Here is a 22,207-nt window from a genome sequence, read left to right as displayed (position 1 = left end):
GCGAATAAAAATTCATGAGTGTTTTTGTTTTGCTTCATACTCGTGAAGCAAGCGGGTGCGAATAAACTCACACACGGCTTACTCTCGGCACCGTGAGTAAACCGTTTGTTGGTTTTACACTCGCGAGTTGATTCACGATGAGAGTGTTTCCATCTCTGTTCGTGATGATGATTTTAATCGCAATTTGTTCCAAGTGATACGTCTCTTTGTCTGTGGTAGATTCATAATGTAGAGGCAAAAAACTGACTTCAATAGCAATAGGTTTTGTACAACTAACATTTGTATTGAAAATACTAACTTCTAGATTTCATACTACATTGTGATATATGAAAAATCAGCCCCTTTCTCAAACTTAACCGGGGAATTTAATCCTGACACCCCTATCGACGCAGTAGACTGCTTTTCCCGTTCAACCAATATCATCCTCTTTACATCACATCAACCTGTATTAAAGTCCTAGGTGGATAGGTGGCGATGAGCAGCGCCTACTTAGAAGCTTCCCATCGTCGTCTACACTCACAGCTAGGCCGTCTCACAGTCGTCGTCTCAGCGCTCTGCTACTGGCTATTATCAGTCTTGAACGGGAATCGACGAATGTTAGACGTATCGGCTAGGAACGATTCGATATTTTCGGTTATTGTGCCTACTAATTGGAAGTGACACGCGCTTAAAATAAATCAAGTGATAATTAGTTCCAATTCGTGAACCGTTCTAGTTTCGGTGCATACTATAGGTTCGATGATTATACGCGGCTAAAGATAGCTCGGCAGATCCAGTTTTATCACACTGCGGTAACTATAGGCGTATGTGTATTTGTATGGGCATTCCCACGCGTATACCGTACGTACAGCATGTTGAGCGAGCGTGCAATCTTGCTTCACCGCGTAGACTTGTTTTCATCCAAGCAACACTAATATTAAGCAAGTGCGATTGAAACAACCGTATCGTATACCGAACGATGTGTTCGTGTGTGGAGTGGATTAACATTCAAAATATTTGTCAAAGTGGCTTAGCCAATTTCTTCTGATATTGTTGTTAGTATTGCGCTGGTGCCGTCTTCTACGTAAGACTATTTGCATTTCCCCAAAAGGCGTCAGATTCGAGCGAACTACGTTGTCATCAGAAGTTCCCTCATACGAGGATTACAGGACGGCCGTATCGGTTTCAGTGTTTATCTGCGACAATATTTGCTCAGAGAAGTGATAAGTTAGAACTTCTTTTTCCGGGTGTGAATGAAACGTGTATCCGCTGATAACATATTACAAGGCGTTCCCGTGTAAATCATCTAAATTAAGTCAACAAAATCTTCTTCGTGGCAAGATTTACACGTAGGTTGTTCAGCGCCAAAGTTGAACTAGGAAAAGTGTCTTATCTCGCGGGGCGATTGTTTGGGGAGAAACTATCGCCGCCATGAAGGTGCACGGTTGCGTATAATGCACCAACCCAGCAGAGTGCATCCACCGATTGTTCAGTGATGCAGCGATCCAGTTTAGTGCGCTGGTCCTATGTGGTGAACTGTGTGAATTAGCTCTTAGGTAGCAATCAGCGACAACCTAGAAGAAGTTTCAATTATAACAAACGTGACTGAAAATGGTAAGTACTTAATTGATTAAGTTATTGTCATCAATCATATTTATCTATCACAAATCACACCATGGTCTTCACATTTATTTTGCATTTACAAGTTCGGTAACTCTTTCAAACTGGTCTTGAAGTGTGTGTAAACCATAAAATGAGTGATTAGTATTTTAATCGAAAAGGTTAAGCTTGTTACAGAATACAATGGAACCCTACAAATGCTATATTATGTTTATCGCTTCGGACTCACTTTGGGCGCTATATAACGAACATAACCTAAGGAACAATCACTCATTTAACTAACGTCGCAACGACAATTTTATTCGACATTATATTGAACAACAATTTAACAATATGCAATCACAGCTTGTAATCAGGCGTTATTAAAGCAAAACTGGAGAATTTATTAAGGAATATTCTCGGCTAGCGCGACACTAGCTTTACTATCTTTAGAAACCTTAGTTATATCAGCACCTAATTAAACTTCTATTCAGCTATAATGACCTGTTGAAAACAAAAATAAATTTATATGCAGATACAATTTTGCTGATCCAGTTTCATTTTTTTCTCATCTAAACATATTTATAACATACCAACTTTTCTAAAAGTTTCCTCAATTTGGGATTTGAACTCGTGATCTCTGAATCGTCCGTCGAATACCTTACCATCTACGCCATCCTGGAATTGGGAAAAGGGTCGCTCAGAGCGAAACATCTTCTCAAAGCAGTGAAACACATATGGATGGTTTGAAAAGTTTTGTTAAAAAAAATAATAATTAACGCTACAAACTTTGAAATTGCTACGAAAATTAGCAAATAATATTTTTTTTTTTGCATCAGTGTGCAACAAATGTCATCTTAAATTTAATACTGAAAAACTGCTTTATTACCAGCATTTGAGCTTGTTGTTTAATTGAAGGGTGATGATCGAACAAATAAACCAGAAATTCGTTTATGTAGCTTCCTATTAAACTATTATTGAACTTAGCCATAATAGCTGAAGTAATATAAATCAAAAGCATTTGTTCGACTTATATAAACAACAATAATCAGCTATTGGAAACTGTGGAATATAAGTTAAGTGCCGAATATTCTATTATGGCTTATTTACAATGTAAATAACATCATTTCGGCATATTATTCCACATACGTTTTTATTCAACTAAGATTGTTATAAACAAGCAATAATGCAGCATGCATGCTTATTTATGACTTCGAATTGTTACTTGGGAAAATAGTACCCTACAATTTTTTTTATCTTTACCTTTGGGTCATCTTGAACCGAACACTACAAATGCACGCTGAAACACAACTTCACAAGTCGACAGCATATCAACTTGCCCTCTTACCCTATTGGATAACAAATTTTCTTTCACTGAAGTACGAGGTTTCATTTATTTTTTGACAGAGTTTACTGGAAAACCGGGAATCCTCAGGAAATTTTATTTATCAGGGAAAGACCGGGAATACTCAGGAAAATTTCACACTGATAAAAAAGTAAAACATGAAAACCAAGTACTAAACTTCACTACTTGTAGATCTACTCAGCAGTATAGTCCACAAAGTTTACTACAATGTTGGTATGAATCTGGTAGTTGAAATAAATCTAGAAATAGGGACAATAGGGTATGTGTGCTATCAATAATCCCATGTTCTCATATTCATCCTATTCGAAAACAAACGATTACGGCACCAATTGATTCCGTTCTTTTTGTTTTCATCGGTGCTCACTTCTAACAAAAATACAAAAATAAAAAAAAACAAAATAAACAGTGCTTCAATCCTTTGTTTTTCGTAGGATGAAAATGGGAGCCACATGCTCAATAAGGGAACGAATACCCTACCAGAAATACCGTCAATGACTTTTTTCCAGAAATTCTGTCAGGGTCCTGTAACTATTTTAGAAATACCTCTTGCAAAACCTCCTGGGATTTCTCATAGGATTCCTTCCGGAGATTTTTCCGGATCCCTGCCTACTGACATTTTTCAAGATTCGGACATTTTTTTCCTTGAGAATTTTCCGAAATTCCTGAATTTCTACCGATTTCTACTGGAGTTTTTCACAAGGATTTTTTTTTTTTTAATTTCTTCTAGAGGTTTTTTTTGGTAAGTTCCTCCTGCGTTTTGCCCAAAGATTTTTTTGCGGGATTTCTTCCGAAACCTAAAGCCTGTATCTGCAATAATCGGGACACAGAAGTACGACTGTAGCTCTGTAATGAATCTATAAAATTCGCTCAATAATTGACTAAGAACTCTTTGGTATATGTTTATTATTGGTGCAAAATTTCATAAAAATCAATGCATTACTTTTAACTATGGATGAAAATCAAACAGACGTGGTTTTAAGCATTTTGTGCAATCATGACAAATTTTCATTCGCATAATAGATGATTCTTTTACGCTAATGTTCAAAATTCTGTGATGATAATTATGAAATTTCGTTAGCACTTATGATACTTATAGAGACACTTTCTTACAAAATTTCATCAACTTTGATCAATTGGTTTGAAAGCTACTGGTGTTGATAGGGGTGAGTGTTAGTGAAAATGTTTCGTGTTTTTCATGTGCGATGTTTGCCTATTCATAACTTTTGAATTTCTCTGTCAATTTTTATGAAATTTTCACAGAAGGTAGTTGTTTATGTGTATATTATGTCTGCAAAATTTGATGATTATTTGTATAGTACTTTCAATAGTACAATCGAAATGATGAAGGGTTTTGACTAATTGCTGTCTGAGGGGCTAAAAATCACGTTCCCAATACCTTTTTCCCAATGTCTTTTTTTTTTATAACATTGTTGAGGGTGTTTCGATTTTTTGAAATTTTGTCTATGCAACAAATGTAGATAGAGATGTTTGTGTTCAAAAGCAAAACTAGGGGTTGTACAAAATTCAAAAGCGCACATTCTACTATTTCATTGCTACAACAAAAAGTACTGCACCGATTCACATGAAATTTTGTAGGTAAAAAAAATGAACACATCTTAAGATGCTATAAGGCCAAATTTGAGCAATTTAAATGTATCTATTGCAGAGTTACAGCTCTATTTCTGTGTCCCGATTATTGCGGATACAGAGTTTACACAAGACTCTCGAAAGATACATCGCAGGTGTTTTCACACTAAAATTTTCTCCTAAAGTTTTTTTCGGAATTATTCTTGAAGATTTTTCGCGATTCCTTCCAGTGTTTCTCATGATGGAACTTCTCAAGTAGGCCTTCCCGGGATTTCTTCCAAAGTTACTGCAAGAGTTATTTATGGGATTTCTTCTAGAGCTCCTGCAAGGATTTCTTAAGGAGTTTATGATGAATTTTCTGCCGGAGCTCCTTCCAGGATTTTTTTCCTGCAATTTGTTGAAGAAATTTTCGTAAGTTTTCTTCAGCTTTGGATTTCTACAGGTGTTTCAGCTGGAATAATCCCTAAAGATTCTTGCGGGATGTTTTTAAAAGTTTCATCTGAGATTCCTCTCGGAGTTTCTCCCGGTACTTCTCTCAGAAAATTCCTTCCGGCGTTGGTCCTGGTATATCTCAGAGATTTTTCTGAATTTATCCTGGGCTTTCTCTTATGTTTTTTTAGTGTCTTTTTGGATTTCTGCAGAAGCTATTTCTCATAGAGTTCTTAACATGATTTTTTACAGGGCTTTTTCCAGGCTTTTCCTCGTAGTTGTTCACCGCACTTCTTGCAGTGATCCACATGAGATTTTTTTACCGATTTTATCGAAATCATTCCCTAATTTTCAGGAATAATTGCTCCAGGAGTTTTTCTCGGAATGTCTCCAGTGATAACTAACAAAATTCCTTGTGAGAATTTCCCGGAGAATAAACCCCTCAATGATCTATTGGTTTTAGAGAACCAGCCTAAAGTCCAGTTTTGTGTTCGAAAGGAATCGCTCAAGAAACTTCTTGACCAATTCCTGGCAGAAACTTTCCACGGTGACTGCCATTTGAACTGTCGTTTCTTCGCAACTGCGTACTGTGATCGAAGAAAAACGGTTTCTTGGGCGATTCAGGCAAGGAATTCCCAATGCATCAAGATAGGCCGAAAAATTCCTTTTGAACTGCAAACAGCCCTTAAGGCTAAAAATCTCTTTAATAAAGACATCTATCTATGATCTATTGGAAAGAACTCGAAAGGTACGTTGAAAACACGCTTAACAATTAAGAATTCACTTAAAAAATATCAAAAATATAAATTGGGTCACTGAAACCCTTCAAATGTGATGGTATGCAAGAGGACATACACTTCACAGTCGTATACACGAATACTTGCACAAATCATGGATGGAGTTGCAAAGATGAGTATATCCATTATCATTGCAGATGTCGCTACTATCTACAATAAAAAGACTCACTCATTTCCACACACCTGGCCAAGTCCTTGCAAGCATTTTTATTAATCTTATCATCAGCTTCGAAAGCGTCCAGAACTGAAACGGCTTCCAATAGATGATTGGATGATGAAAATAGCGAGTAGTCAAAAGATGTATGGACATATAACAGGAAAGATCTCACCAATATCCGTCTCGTCGGACGATCGCACTCTCGCTTTGTGATCTTTCTATTCCTTCTGAAGCACTCGGAGCAGCATAGCTCAGGAAATTCACCTAGTGCTGATTTGTTGTGATGCGCCTGGAATGGCACTGGCGATGATTTCGGAATCCTCGACGATGCGATCCGTCAATCCGGTGAACAACCAATTGCACCACAAACAGCAGGCACTACCTTTCACTGATAACTAATTTTATTGAAAAAAACTCAAGAGGTAGTTTGGAAAAATTTAAAAGAAAAACTGAAAAATTCTGGGTGTAATCTCGGCAGGAAATTTAGGAAAGAACCCTGACAACCTCTAACAGAAATCCTGGGAGGAACTTCCTGCGAAATCCCGTGAGGATGTCCAAGAAAAACATAGAAAATTCTTAAGGAAAAATCCTTGGAAGAACTTCTGCAAGAACCTAGCAAAAATCTTGAGAGAAACTGTTCCAAAGGAGTCCAGTGTGAAACTTGGGAAAACCTCTGAAAAAAAAAGCCGGAAGGTACCCCAGTACCGTGAAAAACTCCTGCAGAAATTCTGGGAGATACTCTGCTAGGAATCCCAAGAACAACTCTCAGGAATCCCGAAAGAACACCGAAAAAATCTCTAAAGTATACATAGAATTAGCCAGAATATTCAATCACCAGTTCTTTTTAAATGTCGATATGCTATCGGAGAACTGAGAAACGGATTTCTCCAGGCTGAAAATGTATTCTTACATATATCATAGGCCTCATATTATTTCTGTTGGAAAATCTGATAGGGTAGAAGCATCAGTTTTGGCCAGTCGGGTGTTTTGGCCATAGTGCGTTATTGAGCCTGTTGCGATCTAAACCAGAAAAAAAAATTAATTGGAGACCCTAATATAATATAAGGTGTGAAAACCATAGAATTTGATGAAGGAATAAAATATTTTCCTTAAGAAATCAGCTCCCATATGTCTGTTTTGGCCAGGGTGCTTCTAATTTGGCCACTCCCATAAGAAATACACGTGATGTGCCAAAATAGAAATCAAAGTTGAGAATATGGACAAAACTAGCGCAGTGCTTCTAATTTTGGCCAGTGTCACTTTTAACGCAAAAATCAAGTACCTATATGTTGATTTCTGCATTTTTCCTATAAAGTATAGATTGAAACCTTTCATTTGACACTTAGGAAGTTTTTATAGGATTATTGGTTATTTTTATAAAAATGATTTCCCCTAGACTGGCCAAAACCGGTGCCCGCACCCTATTATTTTTTTTTTAAGATTGAACAATGCGAAACAATTCTACCTGCAACGGTGTATCTGAGACGAGCCCACCCAAAAGCGATGGCAAAAATAAAACTAATTTAGCGCGGTTGCAGTAGGTTGATATCGGTTTGCTAAATTGTTGTGCAAACACGGCAGACGATAATAGGCGAATTACTGTCCGTTTTGCAAACATGATGGTTCACAAGCAACGACAACAACCCACAATGCGGTGTGTGTATGATACTATCTCTCTATATTAGGCTATCGTTAGACTGCAAATTGATGTAAATTTATGGCTTTGTTCGTCTTTCCTTTCTTCTTGAAACAGATGTTCGTCCACCTGAAGCACACATTGCTGGTAGTTCTAGCGGTTATGGCAGTTGCCATAGACTGCCGAATAGTGGCCGACCATCCTGGCTCGAACTCACTTACAACTGAATCCGTCGTAACAACGCCAGTCGCCGCCGTCCCTGCCGTTGATTCAGATTCCGCCGGTAATCCAGTAAATCCAATCGCCAGCAGTACTTCGACTACCGTCCCTAGTACAACGACTACGACCTCCACAACCACTACCGAGCCATCTACGACCCCGTCCACGTCCACATCTACCACAACAACCACCACCACCACGGAATCGACGACGACCTCCACAACAACGACCAGCACTTCAACGACGACCGTCCCAACGACCACAACCACCCTAATTCCGCCCACCAACGAACTCGGTTGTTACAACGCCGCGCCGGAACTGTGCCACAACCGGACCAGCGAGTGCGAATGCAGTCCGGATCCGATCATACCGGGGGCCATGTACTGCTGTAACGTGACCGACATCAATAAGGCCATTGCTTGCGCTTCCAACGGTGGCGGATCGGAAGCTGGCGGGACTTCCTGGCGGTACATCCACATGCGGAACGTCACCGTCCGGGAACTGGTGCTGAACGTGTCCAACCGGTACATCAAGACCCTGCTGTCGGTTTCGTTTACCGACGGTTCGATCCAGAAGATTAGCACCTCGTTTACGCGGTTTTCGTCGCCGGTGTGTTTCAACATTTCCAACAACAACATTAGCGAGATAGAACCGAGGGCGTTGAAGGAGCTGCGGAATCTCAAATCGTTGGACATTTCGCACAACAATCTGTCGACGATCCCGTCGATGGGCGCCAATCTGACGCTGGATATAAGGTAGGGCTCATTTTATCACTCATTCGTTTATGTTGTTCTGAGGTTCATCCTTTGCCATTACACAACGTTTTCCTAAATATCGTCCAAGATTGTCCTTAGTTCTCGTCGCTGTTGTTTACGCTTGCTCGAAGCTATTGACGAGTTATTTGACATCATCTTCGACAATGCCATAATCGCAATGCTTGCATATTCCACGCGGCTACCGAAGTTCATCTTGTCATCGATCATAACTCCCAGTTGTTTTAGTGAGTGCTTGGGGTTGACCGTGCTCCCGCTGGTGATCACTGCTTGTTGTGACTTGCAGTCCTGAGGTACCCTCGTGGTGATGTCGTAATTGTTCTCTCATTCCTATCGTAAAGGAGCACACTGTAGCTCTCTTGTATCCATCCGGCATAGGCTATCCAGGACTCCTTAGTAGTGTGGTAAGGCGCTCTCGATGGTGTCTAGCGTGATAACTTTACCTTACCTTACTAAGGCAGACTAAGGCCTGAGTGTCCTCCGCTGTATATAGGAGTCGTCTCCATGCTACTCGGTCCTTGGCTGTGTGTCTCCAGTTCCAGGTCCGCAAGCGTCCTCCACTTGATCGACCCACCTAACTCGCTGCGCTCCACGTCTTCTTGTATCGGTCGGATGACTCTCGAGAACCATTTTAGTCGGGTTGCTATCCGACATCCTGATGACGTGACCCGTCTACCGTAGCCCCTGGTTTTCGCGGTGTGGACAATGTTTGATTCACTCAGCAGCTGATGCAGTTCGTGGTTCATTCGCCTTCTTCAAGTCCCGTCTTCGATCTGCACTTCGCCGTAGATGGTACGCAACACCTTCGGTTCGAAAACTACAAAGGGCGCGTTGGTCCTCTGTACGTAGAGTCAATGCTTTGTACCCTTAGATGACTACCCGCCTAGAGTTTTGTAGATAGTTAACTTCGTGTGACGGCGAACTTAGAGTCCAAAGTAAGCTCGATTTCCTGCTACAATGCGTTTCTGATTTTTTTCTGCTGGAATCGATGTCGGCGGTCATCAATCAGTGAGCCCAAGTACACGAACTCTTCAATTACCTTGATTTTATTACCGTCAATACAAAATTCTGGATGGCGGGCACTGTGATTCCTCCCTGGAGCCCTTCGCCATCATTTACTTTGTCTTCGACATATTAATGGCTAATCCGATTCGCCTGACTTCATTCTTCAGTCGGATGTACGTTTCCGTCATCGTCTCAAATTTGCGAGCTATAATATCAATATCATCAGCGAAATCAAGCAGCTGAACGGGCTTCGTGAAAATTGTTCTACTCGTGTTTATCTCCGCTATCCTAATTACACCCTCTAAAACAATGTTGAACCTAGGGGCAAGACACTGTGCAAGCGGGAGCAACTCTGACAGATTCTGAGTTACTCTTTTTATCGATGATCGACGAAAATTGTAGAAAGACATACCTAAAACTGCAATTTTCATTCAACATACGCAACATTTTGCAGTTTGACATTGGTGCCAGATCACACTCCCATTTATCACATAAATGGGAGAAATTTTGAGGAACTGTGAGGAATTCTGAACAACACCTCGAACACAGATTTGCTCTCGTTAGATCTGTCTTGCCCCTAGTGTTGAACAGCAAGCACGAAAGACCATCACCTTGCCGTAACCCTCTGCGAGATTCGAAGGGACTCGAGAGTGTCCCTAATATTGTGCGTTTAGCACTAAATTGATTTCCGAAAAAACTTCATTGACTTCCGCTGCCTTTCCTATGCGTTAAACATAACGTCGGAAGTAGTGCGCTGTATAGAAAATCAGATTTACTGTACAGCGCACTACTTCCGACGTTATGTTTAACGCATAGGAAAGGCAGCGGAAGTCAATAAAGTTTTTTCGGAAATCAATTTAGTGCTAAACGCACAATACTCGAACTACGCACATCACTCGATCCATCGTCGCCTTGATCAATCGTATCAGTTTATCCGAGAATCCGTATTCGTGAATAATCTGCCATAGCTGTTCTCGATCGATTGTATCATACGCCGATTTGAAATCGCTGAACAAGTGATGTGTGGGCACGTTGTATTCGCGGCATTTCTGCAACACCTGGCGGATGGCGAACATCTGGTCTGTTGTAGCGTGTTCACACATAAATCCAGCCTGATATTGCCCCACGAACTCTCTTGCAATCGGTGATAGCCGGCGGCATAAAATTTGAGAGAGTATCTTGTAGGCAGCGCTCAGTAGTGTGATCGCGCGATAGTTCCCGCAATCCAACTTGTCGCCCTTTTTGTAGATGCGACACACGATACCTTCCATCCATTCCTCCGGTAATACTTCCTCCTCCCCAATCTTGGCAATGACACAGTGTAGTGCTCTCACCAGTGCGTATTTTTGGGGCTCGCTTGGTAGTTGATCTGCTCGAGCGGCTTTGTTGTTTGTTGTTCAACCGGCCAACTTCCTCCTCAATCTCTTGGAGGTTAGGGGCTGAAAATCTTTCTTCCTGTGCACGTACTCCTAGATCTGTTACCACGCCACCTTCGGTGCTTGCATTGAGGTGCTCATCGTAATGCTGCCGCAACCTCTCGACCACCCCTCTCGCTCATGAGAAGATTTCCGTGATTGTCTCGGCACATGTCGGCTTGTGGCATGAAGCCTCTGCACGATCGGTTCAGCTTCTCGTAGAGCTTCCGTGTGTGCTTAGCGCGGTACAGCTCTTCCATCGCTTCGCGTTCTCGTTCTTCCTGCTGGCGCTTCTTCCTTCGGAAGACTGAGTTCTACCTGTTCCGTGCTTGTCTATAACGTGCCTCATTCGCCCTCGTACGGTGTTGCAACTGTTCTCATTCGCCGTCGTACCAGTCGTTTCTGTGATTCGGAGCGCGAGGCCTAGTGCTGCAGCCGAGGTCCTACCTATGGCGGATCGGATTTCCCCAGCCATCTTCAAGTCTAGCTACGCCAAGCTGCTCTTTGGTTGGTAGAGCCACTGCTAGCTGCTACGCGTAGTCTTGAGCCACTTCTACGTTACGCAGCAGCTCGATGTTGAGCAGCGGCGTTCGACCTCGACGCGTGGTGATAACTGTCGAAAGTTTTGAGCGCATGCATACAGCTACTAAGTGTTGATCCGAGAATAATTTACCGTCGATTAGCACGTGGTCGATTTGGTTGTCTGTTTGGTGGTCGGGTGATCTCCAGGTGGCTTTGTGAATATCTTCGCGGGGGAAGAAAGTGCTTCGGATTATTATACCATGAGAGGCTGCAAAGTTTACGCATCGCTGGCCGTTATCATTCGTCAGCTCACCGGTCTGTACATTTCTTCCCTTCATTCCTGCACCTGCGCGTTCATGTCGACGACGACGATTTTCACGTTACGCGGCGAGCAACCATCGTATGTTTGCTCTAACTGCTCGTAGAACGCTTCTTTCTCGTCATCAGGTCTCTCTTCGTGTGGACAGTGCACATTGATGATGCTGTATTGCCCATGATCGCATATCAGTCCCATCTTTGCTGGGTTCCCTATTCATATGGGACAATTATGCGATCATAGGCAGTGTAGTTGAAGAAACGGCCCTTAACTCTCAACATGCATCGTTGCATTGATCGGGTGCCACCCGATCACATGTTGTCGCATCTTTCCCAACACTAGAAATCCTGTTCCCAGCAGTTCATTGATGGTGCCACAGCTTTGGTAGAAGATAACCGCTCCATGCCCGCTTTTCCACACTTTCGTCCAGTCCAACAAAGTTCCTGCAACGCTACGATGTCAAAGTTGCGGGGATGTAATTCATCATAGATTATCCTGGTACATCCTGCGAAACCTAATGACTGGCAATTCCATGTTCCAATTTTTTCGTCGCGTGGGTCTTTGCCGATTGTATCGAGTCGTATTTTCTTCTGTGCACCTTCTCGCCAAGGACATCTTGAGCAAGTGCCCAGCAAGTGCTGTTTTCTCAGCTCAGAAGCGTGCGATCAAGGAATGATGTAGGGTAGCGAGCTACCAGGGCAGTGGCCTGTATTTCGCTATAACACAGTCAATTCCAAACCAATTGACTTGAAATTTTGTTCTCGGCTAAATACTATACCACGTTTCAAATATTGTGTCAATTGGTTCAAAATTGGCTGAGTTATAACAGAAAAGTGTTCAAAATAGGATTAAGTATGGACGGCTTTTGGTTTTAGATAAAACCAGAAGGCAAAAGTTGTCCATACATCGTTCCTTGATAGCCAGATTCTGTGCTCAGAAAACATCAAGTGTACAGACAAACAGACGTAACATCTAGAACAAATTCCTTAAAAATTCATCGCTTAGCTACACTAGCCCCAGCTGGTGACGGTATTGCACGAAGCACTGAGCCTCGTAATATCGGCAACAGAAGGCGCTAGTGTGAAACGTCAAACGCGAACAAAAACGATGCGCGCGCCTCTAGTTCTGAAAGTAACAAATGCGGAGATTTAAAATGATCGTTATAACCGTGGGCGATGGAAATTTTATCAGTGTCACGTCTGTTTGTATGTGGCAAGTGAGTATAACTCTTTGCAAGTGAGTGTTCCCATCCCTGCATGTACACCAGTTTCTTTCTTCAGCATTAACCCTTATGTGGCCGACCCGGGTACCCAGCGCCCATTTAAAAAGCACGGTGAAGAAAAAAGCAAAAAGTTTATCGGACACATAACAGTTAACATCATTTCTCCTGTCCTGGTGCACCGGATGATTTTCACATTCGCGCACAGCGACGATACACCTCGCCGTACGTGTCTACCTCGGTCTTGAAGACCAGCCCGTTTCTTTTATCGCGCATGCAGACTAGCTTAGACTTTATTAGTGACTGCCTTCTCTCTACCGTGATCGATAGGTTCTCCTTCCCTTCCCGGTTGGCTTAGGGTCTTTTGGAGTTGACCTTGCCGCTTACGTGCGTTGTAATATGATTGGGAGCCTGGTTACTAGCGCTGGACGTCCCCTTCTTCCTCGACGGTCCGCCTTCCTTTGCTGGTTTCGGCCATGCAGCTCGAACCATAGGGCGGTTTCGTTTCTCTCCGGCAAGCTGAATTGTTTCATGTGCACTTCGACATTCGACCAGAAGGTCGTACTCCTTCTTGGCCAGAGCCACTGACTTGTGGAATTTTAGCAGACCTTACCTAAGCTCCTTGCTGATATTGTTCCACCCGTTGCGTTGGTGTACTTGATCAGATCATTCCATTGCTTAGCAACTACCAACATCTTTGGTGTGAAGCATGGGTCCCGAGATGAACTAGCCTAGAGCTAAAAATCTCGTTAATACAGATAAAACAAATAATAAAACATCTTTAGTAGCTCACTCCTTTTGCAGTTCAGCGCCCGCGTGAGCTCTCATCTGCACTTCCTCTGTTGGGGCTGTACCACCTCGTGTCACTCTTAACTGCTCACTGGACGGTATTCCAGCTTCCCCCTGACCCCGTCGCTCTCTCTACCTCACCGCTTAAGAACTCTTTTCGTTAGCTTTGAAATTCATGACTGTTGGGTCCCTTTAAAGCCACAATCCCACTCTGCTAATGGAGTCCTAGTCGCAAATGATCCTGGTGGATGTTCTATTCTAATCAATAATTCGATTATTTTCATCTGGCAACCGTGCTCAAATCGAGTTGAACGTGTTTTGTTAGTGGATTTTGTTTTGTGATTTTTTCTGTGTTCTACGTAGTTTGTTGATTCCGTTCTACATCCGTTGTGTTTTGATATTACACTGTTTGCACAAAATACTGGAGTTAACATCAAATTTGCGTGCGTTCTCGACTTTTTTGCGGATCTTTGCTCTGGCTATCCGGGTACATTTGGCGCCACTCAACCGTTAGCACCAACCACAGTTACTTTCGCTTGCTGTTCGGGGATTTGCCATAGTTTGCGAACGACAAATAAAAACAGAGATGGAGAAAAAAGAATGTGGAGAGTGTCATCTCGAAATCAACGACTTGGAGCCCGTACGCTGTGGTTTTTGTGAAACGCTTTTCCACATTAGCCAAAACTGCTGTGGTATGAATCTGCGCTCATGCAAGGAGGTTTTTTCTCAAGGCAAAGCCTTGTTCGTTTGTCCTAAATGCAGAAATGAGTTGAACGGTAGAAGCATTCGTGCGTACATTTCTGACCTAAATGATGCCAATGCACCACCAACCGAAAATGACAATAACATCAACACGCAGCTACAGCAGTTGTCTGGTATTGTTGCTGAGCTAAGCAAGAAAGTAGACAATATTGCGAATATTTCTACTCCGAAAGCTCCTGCTTTCCGTGAAATGAAAACACCCGTATGGCCTGGTTTAGGTACGAAACGCCGCAGAGGGGAAAATGGCATGTCACTTGCGCCGGCGGCCGATCGAGGAACTGGTGCTGTGGATCTCAGTGACCTGTCGGTCCCCTTTATTACGCCAGCAGTATCGCCGCCTAAATTTTGGCTTTACCTGTCGGGCTTTCAACCGTTGATCACCAATGATGATGTGCAAAAGATTGTCGCCCGATGTCTTAATTTAACCAGCTCATGTGATGTCATCCGTCTTGTGCCGAAGGGAGCGGACACAACGAACATGAATTACATCTCGTTCAAGATTGGCCTCGATCCCTCTCTGAAACAACAAGCCCTCGACCCAGCGCGTTGGCCCACCGGGCTGATGTTCAGAGAGTTTGTGGATTTTTCAAAAAACAGACGACCGTTTTCGTTCGCCCGGGAGCAGAATGCTGTTACACCGATTCAGCAGCAGCCGTTAGGGAATCCAGTGACAGTTGCTTGAATATACCGCTCTGTTTGGTGGAAGGTGGGAGTCCCAGGACTCTCACCAGAGGCGAGTATTTAGATGATTTTGCTTCTTCCCCTGAATTCAATCACCCTTTCTTTCAGCAACATTCCGACCATGATCCCAGTATTACGGTTTATTACCAAAATGTGAGAGGATTGCGAACAAAAATTGACGAGGTATTTCTGGCCTCAATGGACTGCAACTTTGACGTGGTAATTTTTACTGAAACCGGACTTGATGACTGCATTACGTCACTACAACTTTTTGGAGCACTTTACAACGTTTATCGCTGCGATCGATGTCCACAAAACAGTAATAAATCACGGTTGGGCGGCGTTTTGATTGCTGTAGCTCAGCAGTACATCAGCAGTCAGCTCTTTACCACGAACGCGCAGATTCTCGAACAAGTTTCTGTCTCGGCAAATATAAAAGGGAGAAAAATATCGTTTTGTGCTGTGTACATCCCACCGGATCGTAGTCAGAATACAAGCATCATCAATGAACACATCGCCTCTGTGCAAGAATTGTGCGATGGTAGTTCAACAGACGGTGTGGTTTTTGTGTGTGGTGATTATAATCAGCCACGCATGCATTGGGTAAGAAACGACGTCGGTATCGTATGTGATAGTGCACAACTACCATCTTCTAGCCATACACTACTGGATGGTATGGAATTTCTGGGTTTGCGACAACAAAATCTGGAGTACAATTTGCTCGGCCGTACACTTGATCTGGTTTTTTGTCCGCCCGAATGTGATGCTTTGGTAGAGAGGTATCCTGCCCCAATGGTTGCAATAGATGAGCATCATCCACCGCTCGTGGTTTCGTTTCGCGGAAATGTTGATGAAGCTCGCCCGTCTGCGAATCACGATCAAGCTATTCGTCCGTTGAACTATCGTTTGATTGATTTTACTGCTCTCTCCGGTTATCTGAACAGCATTGACTGGGAATCATTATTTGCATCTAGAGATGTTGACGATTTGGCAGAATGTTTTTGTGGCGAAATAAATCAGTGGCTAGATATGAATGTACCGCGTGTTAGGCCACCTGTTACTCCAGCGTGGAGCACATTTCGGCTAAGGCATTTAAAACGTGAACGAAACACTTTGCAACGAAAACTTCGACGTCAACGAACGAGTGTAAATGCCCGGGACTTTCATCGTGCAGTTAATGCATATCGTCACCTTAATGCCAGTCTGTACAAATCGTATGTGCTCAGAGTACAATCCAGTTTGCGTAGTAATCCACGAGGATTTTGGAATTTTGTCAATTCGAAGCGGAAAACATCGTCAATACCCTCTAATGTTTATCATGGGAACAAAACCGCTGCGTCTACTTTTGAGTCTTGTGAGTTGTTTGCCAGACATTTCGCTGCTGTTTTTGCAAGCAACACTACTTCGCATCAGGAAGCGGCAAATGTTGCTTCCGATCTTCCATGTGATGTGATTAATCTGGATACCTTCATTGTTACACCGGAATTAGTTGTAAATGCAGCAAGAAAATTGAAATGCTCGTTTTCTCCCGGCCCGGATGGTGTACCTTCTGTAGTCCTTCGCCGTTGCATCGATGTTTTGGCTGAACCATTGAGTATTATTTTTAATCGATCGTTTGAACAAGCAACATTTCCGAATTTGTGGAAGCAATCATTTATGTCACCAATTTTCAAATGCGGTGATCGACGTAATGTTGCAAACTACCGTGGAATAACCAGTTTATCCGCCTCTTCGAAGATTTTCGAGATAATCGTTAGTGGAGCTATGCTGGACCGAGCAAAAAATTATATTTCTTTTGACCAGCATGGATTTATGCCAGGGAGATCCGTCACAACGAACTTGTTGAATTTCACCTCCAAATGCTTAACTTGTATGGAAGCCAAGGCGCAAATGGATGTTGTATACACAGACTTGAAAGGAGCATTTGATAAAATCGATCACAAAATTCTCCTCTACAAATTATCGCGGCTTGGATTTTCCTCGCAAATAGTATCTTGGCTGAATTCCTACCTGTCAGGACGAGTTCTTCGTGTGAAGCTGAACAACGTAGTATCGGCTCCCTTCTCCAACAAATCGGGTGTCCCGCAAGGAAGTAATTTGGGACCGTTATTGTTTTCATTGTTTTTTAATGACGTCTCGCTACTTTTTGACGATGGTTGCAAGCTGGGTTATGCGGATGATTTCAAGCTGTTTCTTGAGGTGCGATCGGTGGATGATTGTTTGCGTCTGCAAAATCGACTACAACTGTTTGTTGATTGGTGTGAGAGAAACAAATTAGTCATCAGTGTTGCAAAATGTCATGTAATCTCGTTTAGTCGCCTTGATTGTCCAGTTCTGTTTGGATATAATATTAATGGAGCCATCCTGACAAGAGCCACTGAAATTTGTGATTTGGGGGTTCAGTTAGATGCAAAGCTTACGTTTGATTGCCAACGATCGCTGATTGTTTCTAAAGCCACACAACGTCTTGGCTTTATTTTCAAAGTAGCCAAAGATTTCAAAGACCCACATTGCCTGAAGACGTTATATTGCTCGCTCGTACGTCCAATTTTGGAAAATGGCTCTTTGGTTTGGTTTCCGCATGAGGTATCATGGTGTTTGCGGATTGAAAGGATTCAGAAACGTTTTGTCCGAATGGCGTTACGAAGTTTACCGTGGCGGGATCCAGTTAACCTGCCGCCATATCCAGAGAGATGCCAGTTACTTGGTTTGGAAACATTGCAACGTCGTCGAAAGATCCAGCAAGCTGTATTCATTGCCAAACTCATCAATGGAGAAATTGATTCCCCAGAGCTGCGGGCGATGATCAACTTCCGGATTCCCAGCAGAACACTACGCTATTCAACTCTGCTGGTACATAGATTTCATAGGACTCTGTATGGCTATAATGAACCGATTGCTGCATGTATACGAACATTCAGCACAGTGGAAGATCTGTTCGAGTTTGACGAGCCGTCCAATCGTTTTGCAGATAGAATTCGCCGCTCTAATTTGCTTTAAGTTTATGTTTATGTGATGTGTACTGTATCGTAACAAGTAATAATTATATACTGTTTGTTTTAAGGATTTTGAACAGTTCATGTAGACCAAGAGGTCCGATGAACTTAAATAAACAAATAAATAAATAAATAAATACTTTTCGCATGAATTCATTCCAGAGGCAACAGCGGTATGCTGTGCAAATCCCTGCTGGAATCCCTCAAGGAAGGCATCAAATTCATCGACGAAACGTCAACCTTCTGCCTAACGAATCGAACCTTCAACTGGTTCGACTCCACGGACTTTATTCCGTTGCCCCAGCTACTGCTGAGTCAACGCATCCAGAACGACTGCCCAACGAATTGTACCTGCGCTTTGGAACGGCTCAACTTCGATCTGAACAATACCGATCGGAAAACGTTTACCGCCCAAGTGGACTGCTCCGGGCAGGGACTGATGGATTTCCCGGAACACCTTCCACCGGATACGGTTACGTTGAATGTTTCTAATAATAATGTAAGATGAATGATGGCTGGAAAATGTTATCATTGATATTTATCTAGATTTCTTCGTTTTGCAGATAACTAGTTTGAAAGCCCTGATAGGGAAATCGTACAGCACTGTGCATCGTCTGTACGCCGACAACAACCAGATCACCTCGTTGAGTGACCTCGAGGGGACGGACTTCATCTCGCGGTTCACCGTCTTTTCGATTCGGTGGAACAAGCTGAAAACTATCCAAACCTACCAGTTCCGGTCCAGTCTGGATCTTGGATCGTACATGTTCCTCGAAGGGAACCCAATGACCTGCGATTGTACTGCGGCCAAGAATCTGAAAAACTGGCTCCTGAGCAAGAAGGCCCAGGTGTTCGACCACGATATGATCTACTGCGAGGGGAACACCCATCTGTCCAAGGTGGTGCAGATTCAGGAGAGCAAGCTGTGCCAATCACAGCACGATTGGACCGACTACATATACTATCTGATAGCGACGGAGATCATCCTGTTGATCGCATTGATCGGCAAAGTGTCGTACGACTACTGGGTGTTCAAGACGGCCGGCTATCTGCCCTGGCCGGCAAACAAAATGCCCAAGTTACCGTGCGATTGTCTGTGCGAGTAGGTCGGCTCAGTTTAATGTAAGTAACGCTTTTATCTCTCTGATTAGGTAAATCTCAAGTGCCTTGTACCGTCTGTGATTGATCTTTTAGTGTATTATGTTCGAAAACGGAAGTTCGAAGAATCTACAGTGAAACATGTGTCAAATGTAGAATTACGAATAACTATGAGCTAAATTTATTATTGAAAGAACCTACCTTACTTCGCCTTTTTCTGTTTTTGACTCTTCGCTTGGCCGTTCTTGCTATGGCCGTTCTGAACGGGCATTTTTCCCGTCTTCTTCGCTTTGGTCCGCGCGATCAGCTTCTTCTTCTTGGCACGCTCTTGCATCTCGAATGCCGGTAAAGTTCGAATGGCTGCCCGCTTCGGAGCCTTTTGTTCTAGTTTCTTCCGTTCCCGCTTGGAACTTTTCCTAAGCTTTAGCATATACTCCGGCACAGATCCCCCGGATTGCTTGATCAGTTGGGCGATGCACCTCAGGTTTACTGTATCGTCCTTGGTGAAATAGGTCACTGCCTTTCCGCGTCTCCCGGCACGACCCGTTCGGCCGATCCTGTGCACGTAACTGATCGTGGAAGGTGGGAAGTCATAATTCACCACCAGGTTCACTCCCTTGAAATCTATTCCTCGGCTCATCAGCTCCGTACAGATCAGGATCCAAATCTTACCCTCTCTGAACGACCTAACCACATTGTCCCGTTCTTTTTGACTCCGATCCGCGTGGATGACATCCACATTCAACCCGTCGTAGATCAACTCGGTGAACAACTGCTGCGCTCGATCCTTGCTCTGGACAAACACCAGCACCGGCGGCGTCAAACCCTTGTGAACCATCTCCCGGAAGGCCAACAACTTGCCGCTTTCGCTTCCCACGAACAGCAGCTCCTGCTCCACCAAATCCACCGCCATGTTGGCCACTCCCACCGAAAATCGCACTCTGTTGGGCATATTCTCACTGGCCCAGGTTGTAACCTCTTTTGTAACCGTGGCACTGAAGAAGGCCACCACCTTGCACGGATTGCTACAGGCGGCCATAATCGAATCCAGCTGCTCCCGGAAACTGTTCTTCGACTCTTCGAACAACTTGTCGGCCTCATCCACCACGATGTACTGGATGTTGCTCAAATCTATCAGCGGTGGATTGTGATTGGCCAGGAAGCAGATCCGGTTCGGTGTCGTCACCAGGATGTCGTAGTGCTTCCTGCTTTCCAGCCCATAATCCGTGGTGTGTTCATCCACCTGCGAACGGTGAGACGTTAGTTAAAACTCAGTCAATAAATATATTAATATTACCTTACCTTCGTAATCACGTGCGTCCTCAAATTGATCTCCTCGCACAACCGAAGCGACTCGCGCTGGGTCTGCTTGGCCAACTCCCTCGTCGGACACACCACCAGCGCCCGAAAGCCGCACTTCATCGGCTTCTTCAGATGGTGAATGATCGGTATCAGGAAAGCGGCCGTTTTCCCCGAACCGGTCGGGGCACAGGCATGAACCGGATGACCCTCCAGCAGGACCGGTATCGCCTGCATCTGCACCGGCGTAGGCGCCTTGTAGCCACAACTTTCGATGTTCTTAATCAACTGATTGGACACATTATACCGCTCAGCCAGCTCCCGAAACTGCTCGAGCGGATCCGGAACCGCTACCTTCCGTCCCTTCTTCACCTTAATCTGGTGCAGATTTCGCAATCGATTCACCTTAAACTGGTGGTACCGCTCACGCTTCTCCGGCGACATTAGCCGGATACGTTTCCTTTCGGAATCCTCACCCTCGTAAGCCTCGCCGTCTTCCTCGGATTTTATTTCCTCCTTGATATCGTCTTCGCTCAGGACCAACGGACTGTGCGGAAACAGCGGAACCTGCTCCGCACCGGAGCTATCGTCCGAATCGTCATCTTCCTCTTTGATTTCCAATTTGACCTCGGCTGGTGGTTCCGACGGTGTCTTTGTGGTAGACCCCGTGTGCTACAGTAGAAAACAGAGGCTGTTTATTTTCCGGTCCAGAGCGAATCGCGCTCTCGAGGATAGTGACTTACCTTCCGTTTTAGCAGCGAGGGATTATTTTTGGAAGAGAATTTTACGCCACAGGTAAGCTTACGGAACAAATCACTATTATCCATTGTAAAATAATTTTATTTTTAGCAAATTCTACATAAATTATAAAAGAACGAAAACTTTCGTTGAACTACACGTGCGCGCGAAAGTTTACCAAAGTGTTTTTTTTTTTTTTTTTTTTCTTCTCTCCGTTTCTGGCTCAGACCTCTTGGTCCATAAAGCCAAGGATTGTGGAATATGAGGGTTTAAAAATTACTCATACGGGACGACCGAAAACTGATGCCCCTTTAGTAAATTTATGTATTATGTTTCCAGTTCAAAACCGAATTAGCGACATTTTTTCTTTGACTTCCGCTGCGTTTGCCTTGCGTTAAACACAATGTCGGAAGTGGGGCGCTGTATAGAGCACCAGGTGTACAATACAGCGCCCCACTTCCGACATTGTGTTTAATGCAAGGCAAACGCAGCGGAAGTCAAAGAAAAAATGTCGCTAATTCGGTTTTGAACTGGAAACATAATACCATCAATGAATCGATTACATTCGCAATTTTATTTAACTTAGACTCAAACATTTTTGTTAATTTCATTTAGGTATTCTACTATTTGTTTGTATTCTCTGGGGTTACTGTCTTGAATAATTTTAATGATTGGTTTATTATTATATAATATTTGAATTTTTTCTCTATGTGTATCATATTTAGGACAATCATATAAAATGTGAGCTAAATCCTCTGTGTTCCCGCAATGGTCACAACGTGGGTTAGAGACAATGTTCCAGGATGCTAGTTTTTCTTTAGTCAC

The 22,207-nt window shown here is 43.4% G+C and overlaps 2 protein-coding genes across 3 annotated transcripts; one reads left to right on the top strand and one right to left on the bottom strand.

Moving 5' to 3' along the window:
• The first annotated feature begins 558 nt into the window (after positions 1–558).
• On the top strand, positions 559–19,513 carry LOC115256850 (protein halfway). Of its 2 annotated transcripts, none has more exons than XM_029855881.2 (5): positions 559–791; positions 1,091–1,593; positions 7,668–8,524; positions 18,410–18,746; positions 18,811–19,513. In XM_029855881.2, the coding sequence occupies exons 2-5, from the start codon at positions 1,591–1,593 to the stop codon at positions 19,351–19,353; spliced, it is 1,740 nt and encodes a 579-aa protein (XP_029711741.1). In that variant the 5' UTR covers positions 559–791; positions 1,091–1,590; the 3' UTR covers positions 19,354–19,513. The 2 variants fall into 2 exon arrangements, with proteins under 2 accessions (XP_029711741.1, XP_029711739.1); XM_029855879.2 differs by having other exon boundaries at positions 1,040–1,593.
• On the bottom strand, positions 19,504–21,683 carry LOC109405103 (DEAD box protein 52 homolog). Its single transcript, XM_019678103.3, has 3 exons — positions 21,388–21,683; positions 20,648–21,316; positions 19,504–20,588 (listed from the first exon to the last, which is right to left on the bottom strand). Exons 1-3 carry the CDS (start codon positions 21,469–21,471, stop codon positions 19,548–19,550), a joined length of 1,794 nt encoding a protein of 597 aa, XP_019533648.2. The 5' UTR covers positions 21,472–21,683; the 3' UTR covers positions 19,504–19,547.
• Positions 21,684–22,207: the final 524 nt, after the last annotated feature.

This window comes from Aedes albopictus, chromosome 1 (genome assembly GCF_035046485.1).
Source record: "Aedes albopictus strain Foshan chromosome 1, AalbF5, whole genome shotgun sequence".
In the NCBI taxonomy this organism is placed as follows: Eukaryota; Metazoa; Arthropoda; class Insecta; order Diptera; family Culicidae; genus Aedes; species Aedes albopictus.
This window is presented reverse-complemented; position numbering and strand designations above follow the sequence as displayed.